Here is a 22,052-nt window from a genome sequence, read left to right as displayed (position 1 = left end):
AAACTAAGAAAATGACAGTTAAGGCAGTTATTTTAAACATTTCCTGTTCTATCCAAAACTAAGAAAAATGGCAGTTATTTTAAAACTTCCCTACTCTAGCAGAAAAAAGGGTGTGTGTTTTAAACCTTTCATGTGGTATACAGAATAGAGAGGTGGGGGGGGTCAAACCTTCCCTGATATATATTACATATACTAGTATTACCATTAACATTCAGGCTGTGCAAGTAATAGCAGAAAAACACAAACTATATACAATAGGAATGTACTGGAATACTTATAACGATGTGACGTGTGCACTACATAGTCCTGATGGCTGCAACACGACATCGCACACCCCTTCAGCTTCCACTAAAAAAACAGAGCCTGCGAACACGTGATCCTCCACCAATCTCTGCGCATGCGCACTGCAGCCTCCTCCGCCAACCACTACACCCTCTCCACGTTCAGCCAACCACTTTTATGGCATCCCTTGCTACTTCCGCCAACCAAGAACGCGCATGCGTGCCAACAGGCTGTTTCCGCTTCCGCTCTCAGCCCAGGCCGGTTGTGTGGTGTGTTTTCTGTGTTGTGTGGCCGGTGGTCAGTGTTCGGGATGACAACTGAGAAGAAGCCGCAGGTAGACCTGGGTCTGCTGGAGGAGGACGACGAGTTCGAGGAATTCCCGGCGGAAGGTGAGAGGAGGGGAGGGAGGAGGCCGCCATGACTCAGGAGTAGTGGGGGGAGGGGAGGATAGGCCTGAGGAGGAGAAGACCATGGCTGAGCCCCTGTATACTCATCGTACAGGCCAGGGATGGGATTTTATTTCAGGGAAGAGTCAGAACCCGTATGAAGAGTATTTGTTGCTGTCTGTGCCCCCTTGGGGAGATTTACCTTCATTTCCTGTCTTGGGGGGCACAACAGGAAGTGCGAGGAATATGAAATGTGTCCCCATTGGAAGATTCCCCCCCCAATCACTTTGCTGTCAGGACACCTCTAGGCAGGATTTCCCCTCCACCTTCTGTCTTGGTGACAACCATCAATGGGACAAATAAAGAGACAGCGGCGGGGACACCGACTGCGATATCACTGTGGCAGGGGGTCCAACCCTTCCCGACTCCACCCAGAACTGAAAAGGGTAAGGGCTCGTTCACACTTGGCTGTTTTACCAACGCTTGCCAAACGCCCCTATAGCGGCGTTGGTCCGGCGTTTGCGGAGTGTTTTTTAACGCTCGTTAAACGCCGCATGCGCGGTTTAGCGGAAGTTGCCAGGCGTTTGCCGAGTGTTAATAACGCCCCACAAACACCTATAATGCAGTTTGAGTGGTGTTACCGCCCCACATCCGCGTCGCAACCGCCCGGCCGGGCGTTTGCGGAGCGGTACCATAGACGAGAATAGGAGGCTTCAACGCCTCCTGACTCGATCAGAGGCGTCCGTTTTTCCGCGACGCAAACGCTCCCGTTAGAACAGCACCATGTGCTGTAATGTGCAGAATTGGCAGAGGCGTTTGGGAAGCGGTAAAAACGCTTCCCAAACGCCTCTCTGCCGCCTGCACACAACGCTAGTGTGAACGTAGCCTAACCTCTTCACTGCCAGAACGCGGCAAACAAGGACCTTTTAGGCCTGAAGATTAGTTAAACCCCCAAAAAAACATGAGGGGAGGGGGTTGATAAAGCTGCTGCGCTGCTCTTCTGTTGATGAGTCCTCTTGTTAAAAGAGAAATGTGAACTTGTTTTCCCCCATTTACACTTTCCTAGGTGGATGCAGCATCTGTCCTCTGCCGGGTGAGAACTCCACGACCACATGACTGCTGATCGCGGAGTTCTCACTGCCCCTCTGAACAGTCTTCTCTGCCCCCCCTTTGCTCACTGAGGCGCTGCACTGTGGAGGGGGAGGGGGCGGCTGGCTCAGGCTCTCAGTGGATCATTGATAGGTGCTGCTCCAGACTCTGGGGTGGATCCCGATTTTAAAGTCGGGATCTTTTCCCAGTCTGAACCGGCTGAGTGATGTCAGCCGACTGCAAACTTCAGGATGCTGTCGGCTGAAAACTGGTCACAGGAGTGCAGAATGAACTGCTCTCATGTGATCCACGGGAGAAGTACAGCCAACAGAGCTCCTTTACTGCATTGCCCTAAATTTAGCCCTGATTCACAGCGATGGCGATTTCAGAGTAGCGCTGATATAGACACAGGTGCAATTTCAGTGCCATTTATCTCATAGTCTGTGAGAGTTAAAGCTAAACCTAAAACGGTACAATCAGTCTGTATATACAGTAAAGCATGCTTGTTATACTCACTGTGGAATCTAAGGGGTTAATCCTCTGCATTGTGTAAACAGGCTGTTTGATCCTGTCTTCTCTGCCCCTCCTCTTGTGGAAATGACCACCTGATACAGACTAAATCCATGGTCACATGCTCAGTTTAGCGTGTATTGGTAAAGGTTTTTTCCTTTTCTTGGGAAAGTACACATGATCAGCACTGTCCAGACAGGTCAGGGGTTTTGCATCCTCCTAGAGCAGAAAGCTTTAACCAGTTTTTAGCAGAACACAGAAATGACCAGACTGCTCTAACTGCTGATGTGAAAAAAGTATTTAGCAGTTGATATTTACTAAAATAATTGCATTTCCATGTTGTGTGTACTGTGGGAGACCAGATATAGTGAATGCAGGGTCCGGGGAGATCAGATATAGTGAATGCAGGGTCCAGGGAGACCAGATATAGTGAATACAGGGTCCGGGGAGACCAGATATAGTGAATGCAGGGTCCGGGGAGACCAGATATAGTGAATGCAGGGTCCGGGGAGACCGGATATAGTGAATGCAGGGTCCGGGGAGACCAGATATAGTGAATGCAGGGTCCGGGGAGACCAGATATAGTGAATGCAGGGTCCGGGGAGACCAGATATAGTGAATGCGGGGTCCGGGGAGACCGGATATAGTGAATGCGGGGTCCAGGGAGAGCGGATATAGTGAATGCGGGGTCCGGGGAGACCAGATATAGTGAATGCAGGGTCCGGGGAGACCAGATATAGTGAATGCAGGGTCCGGGGAGACCAGATATAGTGAATGCAGGGTCCGGGGAGACCAGATATAGTGAATGCAGGGTCCGGGGAGACCAGATATAGTGAATGCAGGGTCCGGGGAGACCAGATATAGTGAATGCGGGGTCCAGGGAGAGCGGATATAGTGAATGCGGGGGTCCGAGGAGAGCGGATATAGTAAATGCAGGGTCCGGGGAGAGCGGATATAGTGAATGCAGGGTCCGGGGAGAGCGGATATAGTGAATGCAGGGTCCGGGGAGAGCGGATATAGTGAATGCAGGGTCCTGGGAGAGCGGATATAGTGAATGCGCGGTCCGGGGAGAGCGGATATAGTGAATGCAGGGTCCGGGGAGAGCGGATATAGGGAATGCAGGGTCCTGGGTTTAGTAACACTTTAAATTGGCACAGACATTTTGAAAGAGTAATGCAGGAACTATTTTTCAAATCCCGCGACTTGAATTCACACCTATTAAGACCACAAAAGAACGTTAGATGCGACTTCAGCTGCCATTTGTAAATCGCGTGTGGCAGCGCTGTGAACCAGGGAAAAAGCGTCTGCAACATTTTTGGTGCTGATAGCAACTCCTGCACCAAAATAAGGTGGTTCTGAAATGCGCCACTTTTACGTTGTGGAGGAACGAATGTGCCAAATTCAACATAACCACTTGCCAACTGCTCTATAGCAGATATACTGCTACGTGTAAAATCATGTATATATACGCGATTTTGCACTTCCTGGTGTAGAGGTCACGCATGCGCCACCGGTGCACTGCTTCTTCAGAATCCGATCAACAGGTGTCGGCACCCACTGGCTGGCAAGGAGAGTGACAGAACAAAGCTCCTCCTGTGTAAACAAGGTACTACTGTGTCTTGTCAGCGACAATGTGCTGGATTTTCTTTCCCTGCAAAGGTGGGAATAAAATCCAGCACATTGCCTAGTAAAAACATCACACTGTGTACACTAACACAGTGTTTAGGCACACATTTAACCCTTTGATCACCCTAGATGTTTAACCCCTTCCCAGCCAGTGTCAATTTTACAGTGACAGTGTATATTTTTAGCACTGATCACTGTACTAGTGCCAGTGGTTCCCACAAAGTGCCAGTTAGTGTCAGATTGTCCGCCGCAATATCGAAGTCCCGCTAGAAGTCTCTGATCACCGCCATTACTAGTATAAATGAAAAAAAAATTTCAGTAGATATACCATAGTTTGTAGATTCTATAACTTTCATGCAAACCAATAAATATACGCTTACTGAGTTTTTTTTTTTACCAAAAATATGTATCAGAATACAAATCTGCCTAAATTTTTGAAGAAATTAGATTCTTTAAAACATTTTTATTGGATATGTTTTATAGCAGAAAGTAAAAAAAATATTTTAAAATTGTTGGTCTATTTTTTATTTATGGCAGAAAAAAATAAAAACCGCAGAGGTGGTCAAATACCACCAACAGAGAGCTCCATTTGTGGGACAAAATTGATATAAATTTAATTTATGTACAGCGTTGCATGATCGCACAATTGTCAGTTAAAGTAACGCAGTGCCATATAGCAAGAATGGCCCGGTCATGAATGGGGGGTGGTAAATTTTCTGGATAAAATACCGACAGTTCGTATCTTACAAAAGTGGAGCAAATTAAAGTTTTACTAAAGGCAAAACTTTTTTCCCATTTTGGACAGAGTAAGGAAAGGTTATAACTAGGGATGCACCGAAATTTCGGTGGCCAAAACGTTTCGGCCGAAAACAACCCCTTCGGCCATCGGCCGATATGAAAAAAAAGCACCGATACAGGTGCCGAAAATCCCCGCCCCTCGCTGCCGCCACCCTCCGCCGTTCCTTAGTTCTCAGCCTTACTTGGGAAACCATCATATGATCCTGGCGCTGGGCATAGAGATTAGTGAAGGAAAGATGGCCTCCACTCATCTCTATGCCCTTGGAGGACCGGAGCAATGTCACTTCCGGTTCCAGTCGTTAATTTTTTTTTTTTTTTTAAGCGCTAGATCAATGCTTTTTTTGATCTAATGCTTTTCATTGCAGTGGAGAGATGTGGGGTCTTATTGACTCCATATCTCTCCATAAAGAGGACCTGTCACTAATTATTTCTATCACAAGGGGTGAATGCATTTCTTGTGATAAGAATAAAAGTGATGAAACCTTTTTTTTAAAGGGACAGTGCAAAAAAAAAAAAATTATAAAAAAAGTTTAAAGTTCCCCCGTTCTCGCACGTAGTGGTGAACGCATACATAGGCCATGCCCACATATGTAAATGGTGTTCAGACCACACACGTTTTTGAGTGACATGTTCATTTATACATTTCACCTGTTTATATTCATTTTTTTTATTTCAGCGGATATTTATGTATATGGATTAGAGTGTGTTGACACTGAGCACGGTGTATGCAAGGTTTTTCTCCCGTGATTGGGGGCTTATTTTTCACTTTAAGCACAATAGTATGTGATGTTGCACTGTTCTAAGATTTGTTACTTTAGCTATATAGTTTTCACTGTTTGTTCCACCATTTTCTCACATTTATTTAGTGTTTAGATTTGGTTTGCTGGTACATATTATATAGTACTTATTGTTTGTTGTTATTTTTGGTGTTCCACTTTAGGTAATAAGGTGCAGGTGTAGCAGCCTACTTTAGTTTATTAGCATTGAGCGCAGGAGGTTTTTCCAATATTAGTGCAAAATCAGGCTTCTGCATAGAAACCAATCAGCTTGTAACCTCAGCTTGTTCAACTAAAGTGGTACTAAACTGGGAAAAAAAAAAGAAAGGAAAAAAACTTGTCCCCTGCTGGGCAAAGTTATACATTGCATACTAGCATGTCATGTGACACTTACCTTAAAATGAAGCCCTCCAGCGGCTTGCTGTCACCTCTGAAAGGGCTTCCATCTTCGCCCAGTCTTCCTTCCAGGTTCGCAGGCTTCAGTCCTGTGAATGGCTGAGCCTTGATGACGTCACTCCTGCGCATGCCCACAGGAGTCACTGTTTACGGCGCACAGCTCTGAAGGAACGGCATTGGTATGCCATTCCTTCAGAGAGCATGTGCCGGCTGCTACACAAGTAAATACCTCCTAAATAGTGCATGTTTAGGAAATATTTACAGTACCTACAGGTAAACCTTATATAGGCTTACTTGTAGGTAAAGCATTAAAGTGTTGCTAAACCCAGGACCCTGCATTCACTATATCTGGTCTCCCCGGACTCTGCATTCACTATATCTGGTCTCCCCGGACCCTGCATTCACTATATCCGGTCTCCCCGGACCCTGCATTCACTATATCCGGTCTCCCCGGACCCTGCATTCACTATATCCGGTCTCCCCGGACCCTGCATTCACTATATCCGGTCTCCCCGGACCCTGCATTCACTATATCCGGTCTCCCCGGACCCTGCATTCACTATATCCGGTCTCCCCGGACCCTGCATTCACTATATCCGGTCTCCCCGGACCCTGCATTCACTATATCTGGTCTCCCACAGTACACAGAGCATGGAAATGCAAATATTTTAAATTATATTAAATAAAAACTGCTAAATACCTTTTCTCATCAACAGTCTTGTGACTTCTATCGGTGTCCAGCAGAGCACTGGTTAAAGCTTGTAGGAGGAGTTTTCATTCTCCCATGACTGTCCTATGAGGCTGCATAACCCCTGACCCTCTGTCTGGACAGCGCTGATTGGCCCTGTACTGATGACATGCACATTCCCCAAGAAAAAACCCCCCAAAAACTCTAGCAATACACACCAAACTGAGCAGATGCAGCTTGCCCCCAAAGCTCTGTAATATGAGCAGATGGATTGGGGACAGTTGAATAAGGGGAGGATCAGAGAAGACAGGATCAAACAGCCTTTTTACACAACGTGGAGGATTAACGCCTTAGGTTCCACAGTGAGTATAACAAGCATGCTTTACTGCATATACAGACTGATGTTACTGTTGTGGGTTTAGTAACACTTTAAAAATGGACTTAACTATCACTTTAAGCTTTGGCAATAAAACCTGGAAGCTGATTGGTTTCTATGCAGAAGTGAGCCTAATTTTGCTTTCTCCAGCTTTAGTAAATAAACCCCAGTGAAACACTAAGCTAAATCTCCTCATGTACTGAGCTGTTTTTTTTCTCTGGTGGAAGTAGGTGTGAATGTAAGATTTCCTGTTTATACATGTTAACAAATGGATTTCCTCATTATATCTCTTTGATTGGATGATTATGTCCTCCCCTGCAGAACACATCAGAAATTGTGCCGACAGACACAGATTTGGGAGTGTGCGCTTCCAGCTGACTGTCATTTGTGGGTCATTGTTTTTGTCTAACACACCCTTAGAACCTTGCCCAAAGTCCCCAGTAATCCCAAAATAAATACGTGGGAAATTTCACTTTCATTCAGTCAACTGAATAGAAGATACAATTTGATATCATAAAGTGTATATAAGCATTACTAAACAAAATGCTGCAATCTGTTAAAGCCTAACTCCATGTTTAACCTCTTGCCGTCCGCCTGCTGTTTATAAACGGCAGGGCGGTGGCAGTCCAGGGGCGGGTGTTCATAAACGGCACCCGTCTTTTCTAGCTGTGCGCGCTCCCTGGGAGCACGCAGCACCGCGATCCGGTGCCCGCTGTGTCCTCCGGACACAGTGCAACACCGATCGTCGGACGGGACCTCTGTGTGAGGTCCTGACCATATGATCACTGATTGGCCAATCGGTGATCACATGCAAAGTAGTAAGCAAGATGTCACTTGTGACATCATTGCTTACTACGTGTGAAATCTGTGAATGATCACATAGGTCACATGGTACAAGGCTATTCACAACAGCCTTTTACCATGTGACAAGCTGTGACCAATCGCAGCTCACTCAGTACTTCTCAATGAGTGCAAGAATGCAGACAGAGAGAGAGAGAAATGATTGCTTTTACATCCTATATGGGTGTAAAAGCAATCAGTGTAAAAAAAAAATAAAAAAATCTTCATCACCCCCCACAAGTAGTACAGTGTCACCATGGTGATACTGTACTGCTAGGGTGACCGTACGTAAAAAAAAAAAAATAATATAAAAAAATAAAAATGTAAAAAAAATGTTTAAAAATTATAATTTTTGGTTATAAACTAATTTGGATTTTTTTTTTACTAAAAAGATAACGGAATACATTTTTCCAAAGATTTATGATGAAATATTATTTATTTGCAAAATTTAAAAAAACACTTTTTTCAAAATGTTTTGACTTTTTCATTTACATAGCAAAAAACATAAAAATCCCAGCGGTGAATAAATACCACCAAAATAAAGCTTTATCTGTCTCAAAAAAATGGTAAAAAATTCAATTGGGTACAGTGTTGCATGACCGCGCAATTGTCATTCAAAGTGTGATAGCGCTGAAAGTTGAAAATTGCCCTGGTCAGGAAGGGGGTAAAAGTGTCCGGACTGGAAGTGGTTAATGTCCCTTTTATTTAGTTTGTTTAGGCCAAGCTGTCCCAAACCGTTTTCTGCACAAACAGGTGCACTTCTCGGCCATGCCGTATTGAAGCAGAACTGCACCCAAAAAGAGAAGTTACCCTTTTCTTCCTCCTCCACTCCTGTCCCACTTTTGGAAACCTTTATTTGTGGGAACCTGACTTTGATACCTGGTTTGAAGGTCATCTATTTCAAAGTGGCCATTGTGACTCCAGCCAACCCCTAGTGCCCAGCATAACATAGATAGCGGTCACATGATTGCCATCATTGCATCAAAAATAAGGTGATTTGAAATTATGAAGTGTTCTCGCATGGCAGACCCCTTCCTGTTATCTCACATATATATTCTTATTTATAGCCAAATTTACCACCCTAACTCCTCCCACAGTTTTTACACCACATAGACAGTAATATACCGAAACGTGCGGATTGTTCCCGATTGGTGTGCTGTTACTTTCTTTAATGTTTCGGCGAATGGTTCACGAAATATCGGCTTTTTTGTGGTGAAATTGGTCCCATAGGAATGAATGGCGGAATGTTCAAAGCTAGAGTGTGAGCTGACAAAAGCTAGAGTGTGAGCTGAAAAATCAGGACATGATTTCTAAACTGCCATCACTCCCTCATTTTCAAGCCCACCTACACAAATCTTATATCAAAACGTTCAGCTATCCCTGCTGCCACTAAAATTGTCCATGGCTAAGCCATAGTCCTGATAGTTTTCACAATATGACCATTTGTTTGCAACTCACACCGCCCATTGACATTCATTGAAACTCCATTCTAGCCACCTCAAATTTGAAGGGCAATTTGTAAACTGAGACTGTGACTTCATTTTTAATATTTCAGAGACATACTATGCATCAAAATGTAGGTCTGGGTCTTGTGATTCTCACAATATAACGCTCTTCAGTGTAGGATTTATAATTTTTAAACTACAACCATTTAAAGATGGCAACCACCAGTAAAGTGAGCAAATTGGAGCAGTTTGTTTTTAACTGCTCTTCTCTGCCCTTGCTGTAGAGTGAGTTGCCATAGGAACCCAGGTGTGTGAGCAGGCAGCAGAGTGACAAGCCACTCCACCCAGTTACTCTGCCCACTTCAGTTGTAGACTACTGGTGGAGGCAAGAACACTTCACACAATTTCCCCAGAAATTGTAGCTTTTCTAGTTATTATTATACAGGATTTATATATCGCCAACAGTTTGCTCAGCGCTTTACAATATAATGGGAGACAAAACAGCAACAATACAGTTCAATACAAGAGGGAAAGGAGGGCCCTGGTCCTGGGAGCTTACAATCTAGGAGTGAGGGGCTAGTGGTACAAGAGGTAATAACTGTGGGGGATGGTCTGGTAGGAGGAATAGAAGATTCTATTATTAGCTGAGGGAAGGATAGGCTTACCTGAAGAGAGAGGTTTTCAGAAATCGCCTAAAAGTGAACAGAATAGGCGATAGTCTGATCAATTGGGGTAGAGAGTTCCAGAGGATTGGGGAGGCTCTGGGGAAGTCCTTGCGATGCGCATAGGAGGAGGAGATAAGGGAGCTAGAGAGCAGGAGGTCATGCCAGAAGCAGAGAGGACAGTTTGGGTGATATTTAGAGACAAGATCGGTGATGTAATTTGGGGCAGAGTTATAAATGGCTTTATATGTTATTGTTAATGGTTTGAATTTTATCCGTTGGGCAATGGGAAGCCAGTGGAGGGATTGGCAGAGAGGGTGGAGGACACTAAATGGAGACCAGCGGAGGGATTGGCAGAGAGGGATGGAGGACACTGAATGGAGACCAGTGGAGGGATTGGCAGAGAGGGATGGAGGACACTGAATGGAGACCAGTGGAGGGATTGGCAGAGAGGGGTGGAGGACACTGAATGGAGACCAGTGGAGGGATTGGCAGAGAGGGGTGGAGGACACTGAATGGAGACCAGTGGATCGATTGGCAGAGAGGGGTGGAGGACACTGAATGGAGACCAGTGGAGGGATTGGCAGAGAGGGATGGAGGACACTGAATGGAGACCAGTGGAGGGATTGGCAGAGAGGGATGGAGGACACTGAATGGAGACCAGTGGAGGGATTGGCAGAGAGGGATGGAGGACACTGAATGGAGACCAGTGGAGGGATTGGCAGAGAGGGGTGGCAGATATGGAAGCTGTTTGAGGAAGTTCTGTCAGTGGTGTTCTGTCAGTGGTGTTCTGTCAGTGGTGTTCTGTCAGTGGTGTTCTGTCAGTGGTGTTCTGTCAGTGGTGGCAGTGGCTTGGTTGACAGCTGCTTTATCATCTGCCTTTTTAATGAGAACTGGGTGTAAATTTTTTTTTTTTCTTTTGTATGTCACTTTCAGACTGGACAGGCTGTGACGAGGATGAAGATGCCCATGTCTGGGAAGATAATTGGGATGATGACAATGTAGAAGATGACTTCTCTAATCAGTTAAGGTAATGGAGTATTTGAGTGCCCATTTTTAAAAAAAAAAAAATACTCCTACATAAGTTGTACCTGTTTATCTTCTGTCTTTTCTTTACATCTGTTCAAGGTCCAGAATTTCTAAAGCTTATCTGAGAGTTCAGAATAAAAGGGGCGGAGAGCTGTAATTATACTCTACAGAGTTCAGTGAGGAGAGCTCTGAGAGCTGATTGGAGGGAAGGAACACATCCCCTCCCCTCCATGCAGCAAACAGGAACAGAGCTGAGGTTGTCTATCTGCTAGAGCTCCCTCCCCATCGCCATTTTTCTCTTGGTGTCAGGAAAACTTGTCAGAAGTGACTCATACCGATAGCAGAGGAATGAGGCAACAGGCAGAAAAGACATTTAGTGCTCAGGATGGAGAACAAGTGCACACCATAGAGGGATATGCTTTGTTCATATTTCATTTCTGAGGTTTACAACCACTTTAAACTTGTAGTAGATGTAGCGGACTGCTCCACAGAAGTGATGGAACTGATGAAATATAAAGTGCTACTTACAGGAATGAAAAATACACGATAGAATAGTCTGCCTATAAAGGGAACGATAGATGACCAAAAGAATGAGGACGCCCCTCTAAATAATTGAGTTCAGGTGTTTCCAGTGAAGAGTATTGTTACTACTATACTATGTCATACATAGACATTTTAGGTACTTGGATGCCTTCTGGAAACAGTTTGGTGAAGGTCCTTTTCTTTTCCAGCATGACTGAATCCCTGTGTACAAAGCCAGCTTCATAAAGACATGGTTTGATGGGTTTGGTGTGGCCTACACAGAGCCCTGACCTCATCCCCTCTGAACACCTTTGGGATGATTTGGAACTACAGTTGTGAACCAGGTCTTCTAATCCAACATCAGTACCTGACCTAAATGCTCTTTTGGCTGAGTGGGCACAAATTCCTACAGGGACACTCTACATGTTTTTGAAATCATTTAAAAAAAAAAGTGGGGGCTGTTCTAGTCACAAAGAGTCCAATACCATGTTAATTTCCTATGGTTATGGAATAGGATGCTTGACTACTTGCCGAATACCTTGTAGCCCTAAAACGGCTACAGGGCGGCTGCTCTGCAAAAAATTACCTCTGTATACGTGCTCTTGCATTTCCGGGTAGGGGGCGTGCGCGCCGTCCTACCTGCGCTGTCCTTGGCTCCTATAGGTGTCAGTCACCGGGTCCTGGCCAGTGATTCATGGCCGGGACTTGGCAATCAGCAGAGCAGCTGACAGGAGAGAGATCTGTGAGAGTAAACAGCACAGATCTCTCTCATGTCAACGGGGACTATCTGCTTTTTCTCTGTCTGCAAACAGGGAGATAAAAACCAGCACGTCCCTTTGTAAAACACTACCCTGTACACAGTTAAATCACTCCCTAACACACAGTTAACCCTTTGATCTCCCCAGATGTTAACCCCTTCCTGCAGTGGTGTATTTAGGTTTTGTGCTGCCTCAGGCAACTCACAAAAAATCTGTAGTGCAGCGCCTTATAGCAAGAAATGGCCAGTTCATGAAGGGGAGGTAAATCTTTCGGAGGGCAAGTGGTTAACAGACTCAGGTGTTCACAGACCTTTTGGCCATATAGAGGGGATTTTTATTATTTAAAGGGAATTCATAAGGCAGGATACAGCACCTTTAGGATACAGTACTTTCTGATGAACAGAAAATATAATTGGCGCAAGAGAGATGGTGATGGGTATAGTGTTCACACAAAAAGTCTTAGACGATATATGAAAAGTTCAGTTCTTTGGGGTTATTTAAAAAAAAAAACAAAATGACACAGGGAATGGGGCATATATATATATATATATATATATATATATATATATATATATATATATATACGGGGTATAAGGCAGGTAGTACAGCTTGAGTAGTAGGAGGGGAACAGATGGTATACATATGTGTGTGTGTGTATATATATATATATATATATATATATACAAATATACAAAGCTGCAATGTAGGCACCGTCGTGAGGCTTGCACTCTAGAGTAAACCGGACTCTGTAGTAGAGAAGAGAGGTGCGCCAGACTAAGTGCAGTAGGATAAAAACAGTTTATTGCACACAAGATATTAAAAACTCACAAGACGTGGGTATACATCAGGCATCAGGTATAAGAAGGAGGACGTCATCTGAACTGTACATCACAGGCGGATGGCTGAAGTGCCGGGGTGTATCCAATGGCTGGCGCTCTAGGCGGGTCCCAACGGAAGGAGCGAGGATGGCAGGCTCAGTTACCGGGAGTCGCGGTGCAGGGAGGAACTGTGCTCGGTGCGGGCGCTGTTGGTCTCTCACATCAGCGTGGTTGATAGGGCCAGCTTGAGACGCATCCAAGATGGCCGCCTAGCGGAAGTGACGTCAAGACGTTGTTAGGAGTCGTCCAAAGGGGCGGTGTCGCGTTTCAAGGCAACCAGCCTTTTCATCAGACCTCTGATGAAGGCTACTATTGTCTGACCAGTAAGCTACTCCCTCCCTCCATCCTGCCACCTTGGAAGTAGTGTGGAGGGGCCACCTTGGAAGTAGTGTGCAGCTTAGATCAGACCATAGCGTTTTAGTTTAATGACAGGTTCTCTTTTGAAACTTAACTGGAAGTGGAAACAGGGCAACAGGTATGTGATTTTTCTATGCACTGTGTATGCTTGAAGGTAACAGCTGCTACATTTGGTGTGTGACAGGTTTACTTCCAAGTACAGTTATTCTATATATTATTTCTGTTCATTTCTGTTTTCTATTTTCCTTTCTAAATCTCCTTGAGTGCCTCCTTGGTTCTTCACGCTTTTTTTTTTTTTTGTTTTTTCCTTCCCTAATGTATTACATATTGTTTTTGGATTTTGCATTTATTTTTTGTCAGTACATTAAAGTATATGTGAACCCTCACCTTGTAAAATAACCCATTCAGTTTAAAATAGAAATGAAAGGCAAAACATTTGTGTGTAGATATAAAAACATATAAATATATTTTTTCCTTTTTTGTAAGTGATCACATTCCCTCTGTTCTCATAAGGAGTTTAGAGAGCTGGAGGAGGAGAAACAGCAGCACACTGATATTCCCAATGAATGGCTGTGCAGTGTGGGGGGGAGGAGGGGGGGGAGCTCATACCTAATCATTAGAGGAGTGCAGGCTGAGTTCCCAACATAGCCAGAAAATGGATCACATTGTGCTTTCATGCCTAGTGTGTAGTTTATGTTGGTTGTTTTGGTTTAAATCAGAAGTGAATCGTGGCACTTGTATGAAAAAGTCTCCTGTTCTCTTCATATTATGAAATATCAATCAAGTACATGTTACAGCAGGCCCATATCAGGAATGGGAAATGTTGCGTTTACATTGTGTTTGCAAATTCAGATACATATTTTTTTTTCTGGGTTTTTTTTTTAATTAACTGCTTTCCCGCCTCCCTAAAGCAGATGTACTTCTACAGGGTGGCAGGGGTGCGCAGAATCACGTATACAAACGTGACTTTTGCACTTTCGGGTAGGGGGCGCACATGAGACCTTCCCGTGCTGTTATTTGCAGCCTCGGCTGTCCATCACCGGGTCCCAGCCGATGATTAGTCGCCAGCACCCGGTGATCGCGGAACATTACCAACGAAGGGAGAGAACTGTATGTAAACAATACAGTTCTCTCCCCTGTCAGCTCCTGCACACTACTTTGTATGGCTCTGCATAGCAGAGCCATATAAAGCAGTGTGCTTACAGTGAAACACACACACAGCCCTCATTGTAAAACAGCACACAGTTAACCCTTTGATTGCCCCAGATGTTAACCCTGCCCAGTGTCATTAGTACAGTGTCCGTGCTTTTTATTAGCACTGATCACTGTATTGATGTCACTGGGCATAGCAAGTAGCAGACCACGCAATTGTCAGTTAAAGTAACACAGCGCTGTAATGCAAAAAATGGCCTGGTCAGGAAGGGGGGGTAAATCCTCAGGAGGGCAAGTGGTTAAACTGAAACTGGAGGGTGCAAAATCAGGTGCTGCTCTGCTTATAATCCAATCAGCTTCCAGGTTTTATCGTCAAAGCTTAATGGAAGCTGCACCAGATTCTGCATGTTCCAGGTTTAGTAAATCTCCCACAATGTATCTTCCCGTATTATTTCTGTATGCAACGTTCACCTAATTTGGTCACCCCCATTCAGCTTACTGCTACAATGGAGTAATGTGTAGAAGCCTCTAAATGCATCTAAAGTCGGGAGCATGTTGCTTCAGCTTCTGTGCTTATTGCTGGGCCTCAGCTGTTTCTGATAGGTGGCCGTTCCAGCGCTAGTGCTGGCCCCCCGCTCACAGAAGCTGGGGTGCCAGGACAAAAATCTAATGTATGAAACTGTGCAAAAAATATACTTAACCTGGAATTCATCTTTAATTCCTGGCAAGATTGTGAATGCTCTTAAGTGACCACAAAGGAGGGTTCAGGTGTGCCAAAGGAATGACAAAGGATGTGGTCTGTTTGGCCTCCTGGGATAGTACTGGTGTGAATAAAGTTTTAGGGGAAAAACCTGGCCAAGTAGATATGAGACAATCAGATTGTGCTCCCCTGACCATTTACTAGTGTATGGCTGGTTTTTACACAGCCGCAACCAATCTAATTCACGCTTTAACTCTTTGGCTGTCACTTTTAGTGGGTGTGTAACTCTGATCTTATTAACCACTTGCCCTCCAGAAGATTTACCCCCCTTCCTATTTTTTGCATTACTTTGACAATTGCACGGTCATGCAACGCTGCACCCAAATGAAGTTTTCATCCCACAAATTGAGCTTTCTTTCAGTGGTATTTGATTGCCTGTACGTTTTTTTTTTTTGTTTTTTTTCCGCTATAAAAAAGCCCAACAATTTTGAGAAAAAAAACTGTATTTTTGACTTTTTGCTATTAAACACGTCCAGTAAAAATTTTTTAAAAAATCAGATTGCATCATAAATTTAGGCCAAAATGTATTCTGCTACATGTCTTTGCGGAAAAAAAAAAAAAAAATTCCAGTACATGTAAATTAATTGGCTTACATAAAAGTTATAGCGTTTACAAATGACAGCATATATACTGGGATTTTTATTTTTACTAGTAATGGTGGCAATCAGCGACTTATAGCGGGACTGCAGTGGGCATTCTGCTGCTGGGGGGGAAATGACTTGGTGTCACTAACATCCCCAGTGACACCAATACAGTGATCAGTGCTAAAAAAAAAAGCAAGGACACTGTACTAATGACACTGGGCAGGAAGTCGTTAACATGAGGGGTGATCAAAGGGTTAACTGTGTGCTGGGAGTGTTTTTACTAAGGGGCGGTGTGTGTGTGTGTGCGCTTCACTGTAATCACACTGCTTTGGATGGCTGTGCTGTGCATCCTCCTAGAGCAAAATGAAAACTCCTCCTACAAGCTTTAACAGTGCTCTGCTGGACACTGATAGAAGTCACAAGACCGCTATATACTGCTGATGAGAAAAGGCTTATAGCAGTTTATATTTGCTAAAATAATTGCATTTCCATGTTCTGTGTACTGAAGTAGACCAGATATAGTGAATGCGGGGTCCTGGGAGACCGGATTTAGTGAATGCGGGGTCCTGGGAGACCGGATTTAGTGAATGCGGGGTCCGGGGAGACGGGATTTAGTGAATGGGGGTCCGGGGAGACCGGATTTAGAGAATGCGGGGTCCAGGGAGACCGGATTTAGAGAATGCGGGGTCCAGGGAGACCGGATTTAGTGAATGTGGGGTCCGGGGAGACCGGATTTAGTGAATGCGGGGTCCGGGGAGACCGGATTTAGTGAATGCGGGGTCCGGGGAGACCGGATTTAGTGAATGCGGGGTCCGGGGAGACCGGATTTAGTGAATGCGGGGTCCGGGGAGACCGGATTTAGTGAATGCGGGGTCCGGGGAGACCGGATTTAGTGAATGCGGGGTCCGGGGAGACCGGATTTAGTGAATGCGGGGTCCGGGGAGACCGGATTTAGTGAATGCGGGGTCCGGGGAGACCGGATTTAGTGAATGCGGGGTCCGGGGAGACCGGATTTAGTGAATGCGGGGTCCGGGGAGACCGGATTTAGTGAATGCGGGGTCCGGGGAGACCGGATTTAGTGAATGCGGGGTCCGGGGAGACCGGATTTAGTGAATGCGGGGTCCGGGGAGACCGGATTTAGTGAATGCGGGGTCCGGGGAGACCGGATTTAGTGAATGCGGGGTCTGGGGAGACCAGATCTAGTGAATGCGGGGTCCGGGGAGACCAGATATAGTAAATGCGGGGTCCGGGGAGACCAGATATAGTGAATGCAGGGTCCGGGGAGACCGGATATTATTATTATTATACAGTATTTATAAAGTGCCAATGGTTCGCTCAGCGCTGTACATTACAGAGGGGGACAGAACATGTGACAGAACAACAACAATACAATGCAAAACATGAGGGGATCGAGGGCCCTGCTCTTTTGAGCTTACAATCTAGGAGGGAGGGGATGGTGGTACAGGAGGAGATAGCTGTGGGGGATGGAGTGGTAGGAAGAGTGGAGGAGGTCGGCAAGTTAGCAGGGGGTGGGGTAGGCTTCCCTGAAGAGGTGGTTTTTCAGGGTGCGCGTAAAGGAGAGGAGAGTAGGTGATAATCTGATGGGTTGGGGCAGGGAGTTCCAGAGGATGGGTGACACCCTGGAGAAGTCCTGGAGGCGGGCATGGGAGGAGGAGACCAGGGAACTAGAGAGAAGGAGGTCTTGTGGATATAGTGAATGCAGGGTCCTGGGTTTAGTAACACTTTAACACAGGTACAGTGGGTATAGAAAAGAATCACCCCCTTTAGAATAATCACATGTTGTTGCTTTGCAACCTGAAATAAAGAGACATATTTTTTGTTTTATCCAGCTATATTTACTCTGCAAATTATAATTTGTGTCAGTATTTTGTTGAACCCCTTTTGCTGTAATTCCAGCCTTTAGTCTGTTGGGATGTCTCTACTAACTTTGCACATCTAGACTTTTGCAATATTTGCTCTTCTTTGCAGAACTGATCAAGTTCAGTTAAATTTGATGGTGCCTGTTTGTGGACTGCAGTCTTCAAGTCATTCCACAGATTGTCTATGGGGTTTAAGTCTGGGACTTCACCTTTTGTATTGTTTTGTTCACATTTAAAGTGGTATTAAACCCCCAAACAAAAATGTAATATATTGCAGCTTTCCAATCATTAGATGTGGTGGCTGCATTTGTTTTCTTTTTTTAGTCCATTTTCCCTCTGTTTTCACCTGGTAATCTGGCCAGTAACACACACCTGGATTCTGGATGAAGGAGCACAGGGGTCACCTTTGGACAGCAGCATTGTCAGTTTGGGTGGAGGAGAGTGTTAGATGTGCTAGCAGATTTAAATACATTAACGAATTGAAGCCAAATCCCATCCAATACACTCTCTCTCTCTCTCTCTCTCTCTCTCTCTCTATATCTATATATAGATATATATATATATTGACGGCTTACTGTTGTAAGTAAGTGTTTGCTTAGCGAGAAGAACTGAGCTCTGATTGCAGTGTTGGTCTGTGTTTTGCAATCTCCTTGGCTGAGCCAAGCTTTGTAAGGCCTACCCTGGTAGCAGTAGACCAGGGGTGTCAAACTCCATTTCATCGCAGGCCATATTAGCATTATGGTTACCCTCAAAGGGCCGGTTGTATCTGTAAGACATGATGTCCAGAGCACCCCACCCCCCCATTACATCAGATGTCAAGAATCCCACACCCTCCCTAACATCACCGTGCACCCGCTTTAGGGGCAGAGCTGGAAAGCAGAAAGTGCAGGGTCTGGAGGAGGACAAGAGGAGGAGTGGAGTCAGTTACCAGAATCTGATGAATGCTGAGACCAGGGGAAGCAGAGATGAGGGGGTTAGAGCTGCACTGACTGGTACAGGATTTGGCAGAGGAGACAAGATGGGGGCAGAGAAAAGGGGTTACCTGCAGGAGAGGTGCAAGGGCCACATGAAATGGCCTGGTGGGCCGGATTCGGCCCACTGGCCTTGTGTTTGACACCTGTGCCATGAAAGTATATGGTGGAGTGAGGCCAAACATTACATGCAGCTCCTCAGTCAGTGTAAAGCAGTGTTTCTCAACTCCAGTCCTCATGGACCCCCAACAGGTCATGTTTTCAGGATTTCACTCAGATGAAACAGCTGTGGTAATTACTAAGGCAGTGAAACTGATCAAATCACCTGTGCAAAATAATGGAAATCCTGAAAACATGACCTGTTGGGGGTCCATGAGGACTGGAGTTGAGAAACACTGGTGTAAAGCAATGCCCAGCGAATGCCTGGGCTCATCTTTTTCAGATCCGGCGTCTAGGGTCTTAAGCACCTACCAAACTCACCGTGTAGACATCCTTGTAAACTTTGCCTTAGTCTTCCGTGATGGTTTGTAATTCCTTCTCTCACTCTTATGTAACAAATAAAATACAGAACAATCAAGAATGCATGGATTGTGATTGGCTGAAGAAATCAGTTAGGATTTGGAATTTACCATTTGAACACTTTTTTTTATCTTTCAGGGCGGAGCTAGAAAAACACGGATACAAAATGGAGACGGCGTAGCGGAGGGAAAATGACAGCTCTTTTAAAGAGCCATGTATTTTTTTTTTTGTGTTTTTACAATAAATATTTTCTGCTTCTGTAAAGTGGTTTAACAATTCATTGCCATAAACTGCTCTGGTGTTACCACAAAGATGTATTTATACTTTGTTTAATAAAGACTGAAGGATTGCTGCAATACGATTGGGATGTGATGTGTTTACATCCTTGGACGTTCATGAGAAACTCATGAAAACATTTGTTAAACAGACCCTTTCACAGACTTCAGTTGCATGTAGAAGTTCAGAGAAATCAAGCCTTTGAATTGCTTGCAAATTTTTCCTTTCCATAAATCGGACGTCCCCAACTCCTGGACCTGTACCGGTCCATTGCTTGTTATGACACGGGCCACACAGTTGGTTCATATGGGAACGGAGAGCTTCCAGTAGTGCCTTACCGCTCTTGCAGCTGTCTGCTTCCAGCTGTGGTACAGAGGAATTTTAGTGCACAATTTAGCACATCACATGGCTCCTTTTATTTATTTATATATATATATATATATATATATATATATATTTTTTTTTTGTACAAACTTTATTTCAGGTGTACAAAACATACACTTCATTCATGGCAAGTGCGCTGCTGTACACTGTCATGCGATTTGGCACGGTGCAGTGGGATATAATACAGCAAATCTGCATTTAATGCAGCCATAGGCTTTTTTCAATCATGGAAGCTCAGCATTACATGTGGATGTTACCCAGGATGGTGTGCATGCACACGCAATCTGCTTAGGAACACCTACTCCGCCAGACTAACACCTTCCAGTACATTTGTATATTTGCATAACTCTTCCCAAGAGTCAGTCCAATGCTTTCTTCGGAGCTGCGAGGGCTCTTGAGAGAAGTACTGGGGCAGGGTTCTGTGATGTTTTCAGGGAGCTGAAGAAATCATTACCTTTTAGTAGGAGATGCAGCCACCATAAAGGATACTAAACTGATCAGCAGACAAGCACTTCTGTTGTGCTATGACCCTTATGTAGCACCCCCCCCCCCCCACCTGGGCCACTGTGATAAACTGATTCCTTCCCCAAATTGAGTTCAGAAAAAGCCAGGCACACAGCAGTCTCTCTGGCACAATAACAGTCTAGGGCGAGGGTGTCAAACTGGTGGCCCTCCAGCTGTTGCAACACTACAAGTCCCATCATGCCTCTGCCCTTTGGAGTCATGCTTGTAACTGTCCATCTTGCAATGCCTCATGGGACTTTGGCAACAGCTGAGGGCCGCCAGTTTGACACCTGTGATCTAGGGAGTGTCTTTTTGATTTTATTGTAGATTAAATTTGGGAGAAATGTTGAATTATTAGAGGACATTTCTCTTCCCACTGATCTGTCACTGTGTCATAAAGCAAACATAGTAAATGAGATAGCGTTCCCAAAAGAATTGCCAATGGCTGAATGACTAGTGTCTTTTTGAAGAACAAAACTGCACACAATCACTAGGGCTCTGAGTTCAGGTAAGTACTCACAAAATTATCAGTTGCCTCCTGAAATTTACTGGGCACTCTTCAGTGAGGGAGAAACAAGCTCACAATACCACAGAACAGCTGGACACCCTGCTTCAATGTCCACCAAGTACTCTTCAGTGAGCTCTCCAGACCAAGATCCCAGACTAGGCTTTGGAAATAGGCCCCCAGCTCTGCTACAGTGGGGACCTTGATGGCTCTTAAACAGCATTCCAGCAGACTGCCCTAAGGGGCAGGATCCTCCTTAGGCTAGGGACTCCTCTTGCAGGACTCATCCCAGGACCCACTTATTCCTGCTCCAGGCCTCAGACTATTTACGGTTTCTCCAGCCACCTACTGGGCACACCTCCCCAGAGATTGTCTGGATCCCAATAAATCTTCAGAATGCCCATCTACGTTCTCTCCCAGTGTGATTCCAGAATTCTCTAGAATGCAGGGGGAAATAATCAGACTGGCAGCCTGTGAAACACTTAGCAATCAATGACCTTTGGCTGTACTTTCCCTTTAAAGACAGGATGTTATTTATTGATCCCCAGTGTGGGGAGTATTAATACAATACATACATTCATGCAAAGATGGGGCTAATTTTCCCTTCCCAAGCAATACTTATTGTTCTTCATTCCCCCACCACTTAAGCTGCCAGAAAAACTGTGTAGACCACGTGTCCAACACAAGGCCCGTGGGCCGCATCTGGCTTGCCAATTCATGTGGCCCTCACACCTGTAGCTGCGGCACCCACCTTGTCTCTGCAGTTGGCAGCAGAGAGGACAAAACTCTTCTGCCAGATCCTGTACTTCTCTCTGCAGACGCCAAGAGGCTTTCCTCTGCACCCCTTTCCCTCCTTGTCTCAGCAGTTGGCAGCAGAGAGGACAGAACTTCTGATACAGATTCTGTGCAGCCACAGCACCCTCTTGTCTCCACCTCCCCTGGTCTCAGCATTTAGCTGACTCCAGCCTGCCTCTGGTCCTCCTCCTGAACCTGCACTTTCTGCTTCCCAGCTCCTCCCCAAGCTTCTTCCTAGCAGCAGCACAAAGTAAAGGGAGTGCACTGTGATGTAAGGGAGGGTGGGGGACTCTTGACTTCTGAT

The 22,052-nt window shown here is 45.1% G+C and overlaps 1 protein-coding gene across 1 annotated transcript; it reads left to right on the top strand.

The window, feature by feature from the left end:
• Window positions 1-491: 491 nt before the first annotated feature.
• On the top strand, window positions 492-19,640 carry SEM1 (SEM1 26S proteasome subunit). The gene is made up of 3 exons (XM_089678658.1): window positions 492-671; window positions 10,811-10,904; window positions 19,423-19,640. Exons 1-3 carry the CDS (start codon window positions 593-595, stop codon window positions 19,463-19,465), a joined length of 216 nt encoding a protein of 71 aa, XP_089534784.1. The 5' UTR covers window positions 492-592; the 3' UTR covers window positions 19,466-19,640.
• The last annotated feature ends 2,412 nt before the right edge of the window (window positions 19,641-22,052 follow it).

This window comes from Staurois parvus, unplaced genomic scaffold, assembly GCF_062004578.1.
Source record: "Staurois parvus isolate SC_StPar_1 unplaced genomic scaffold, SC_StPar_1.0 ptg000208l, whole genome shotgun sequence".
Classification (NCBI taxonomy): Eukaryota; Metazoa; Chordata; class Amphibia; order Anura; family Ranidae; genus Staurois; species Staurois parvus.
This window is presented reverse-complemented; position numbering and strand designations above follow the sequence as displayed.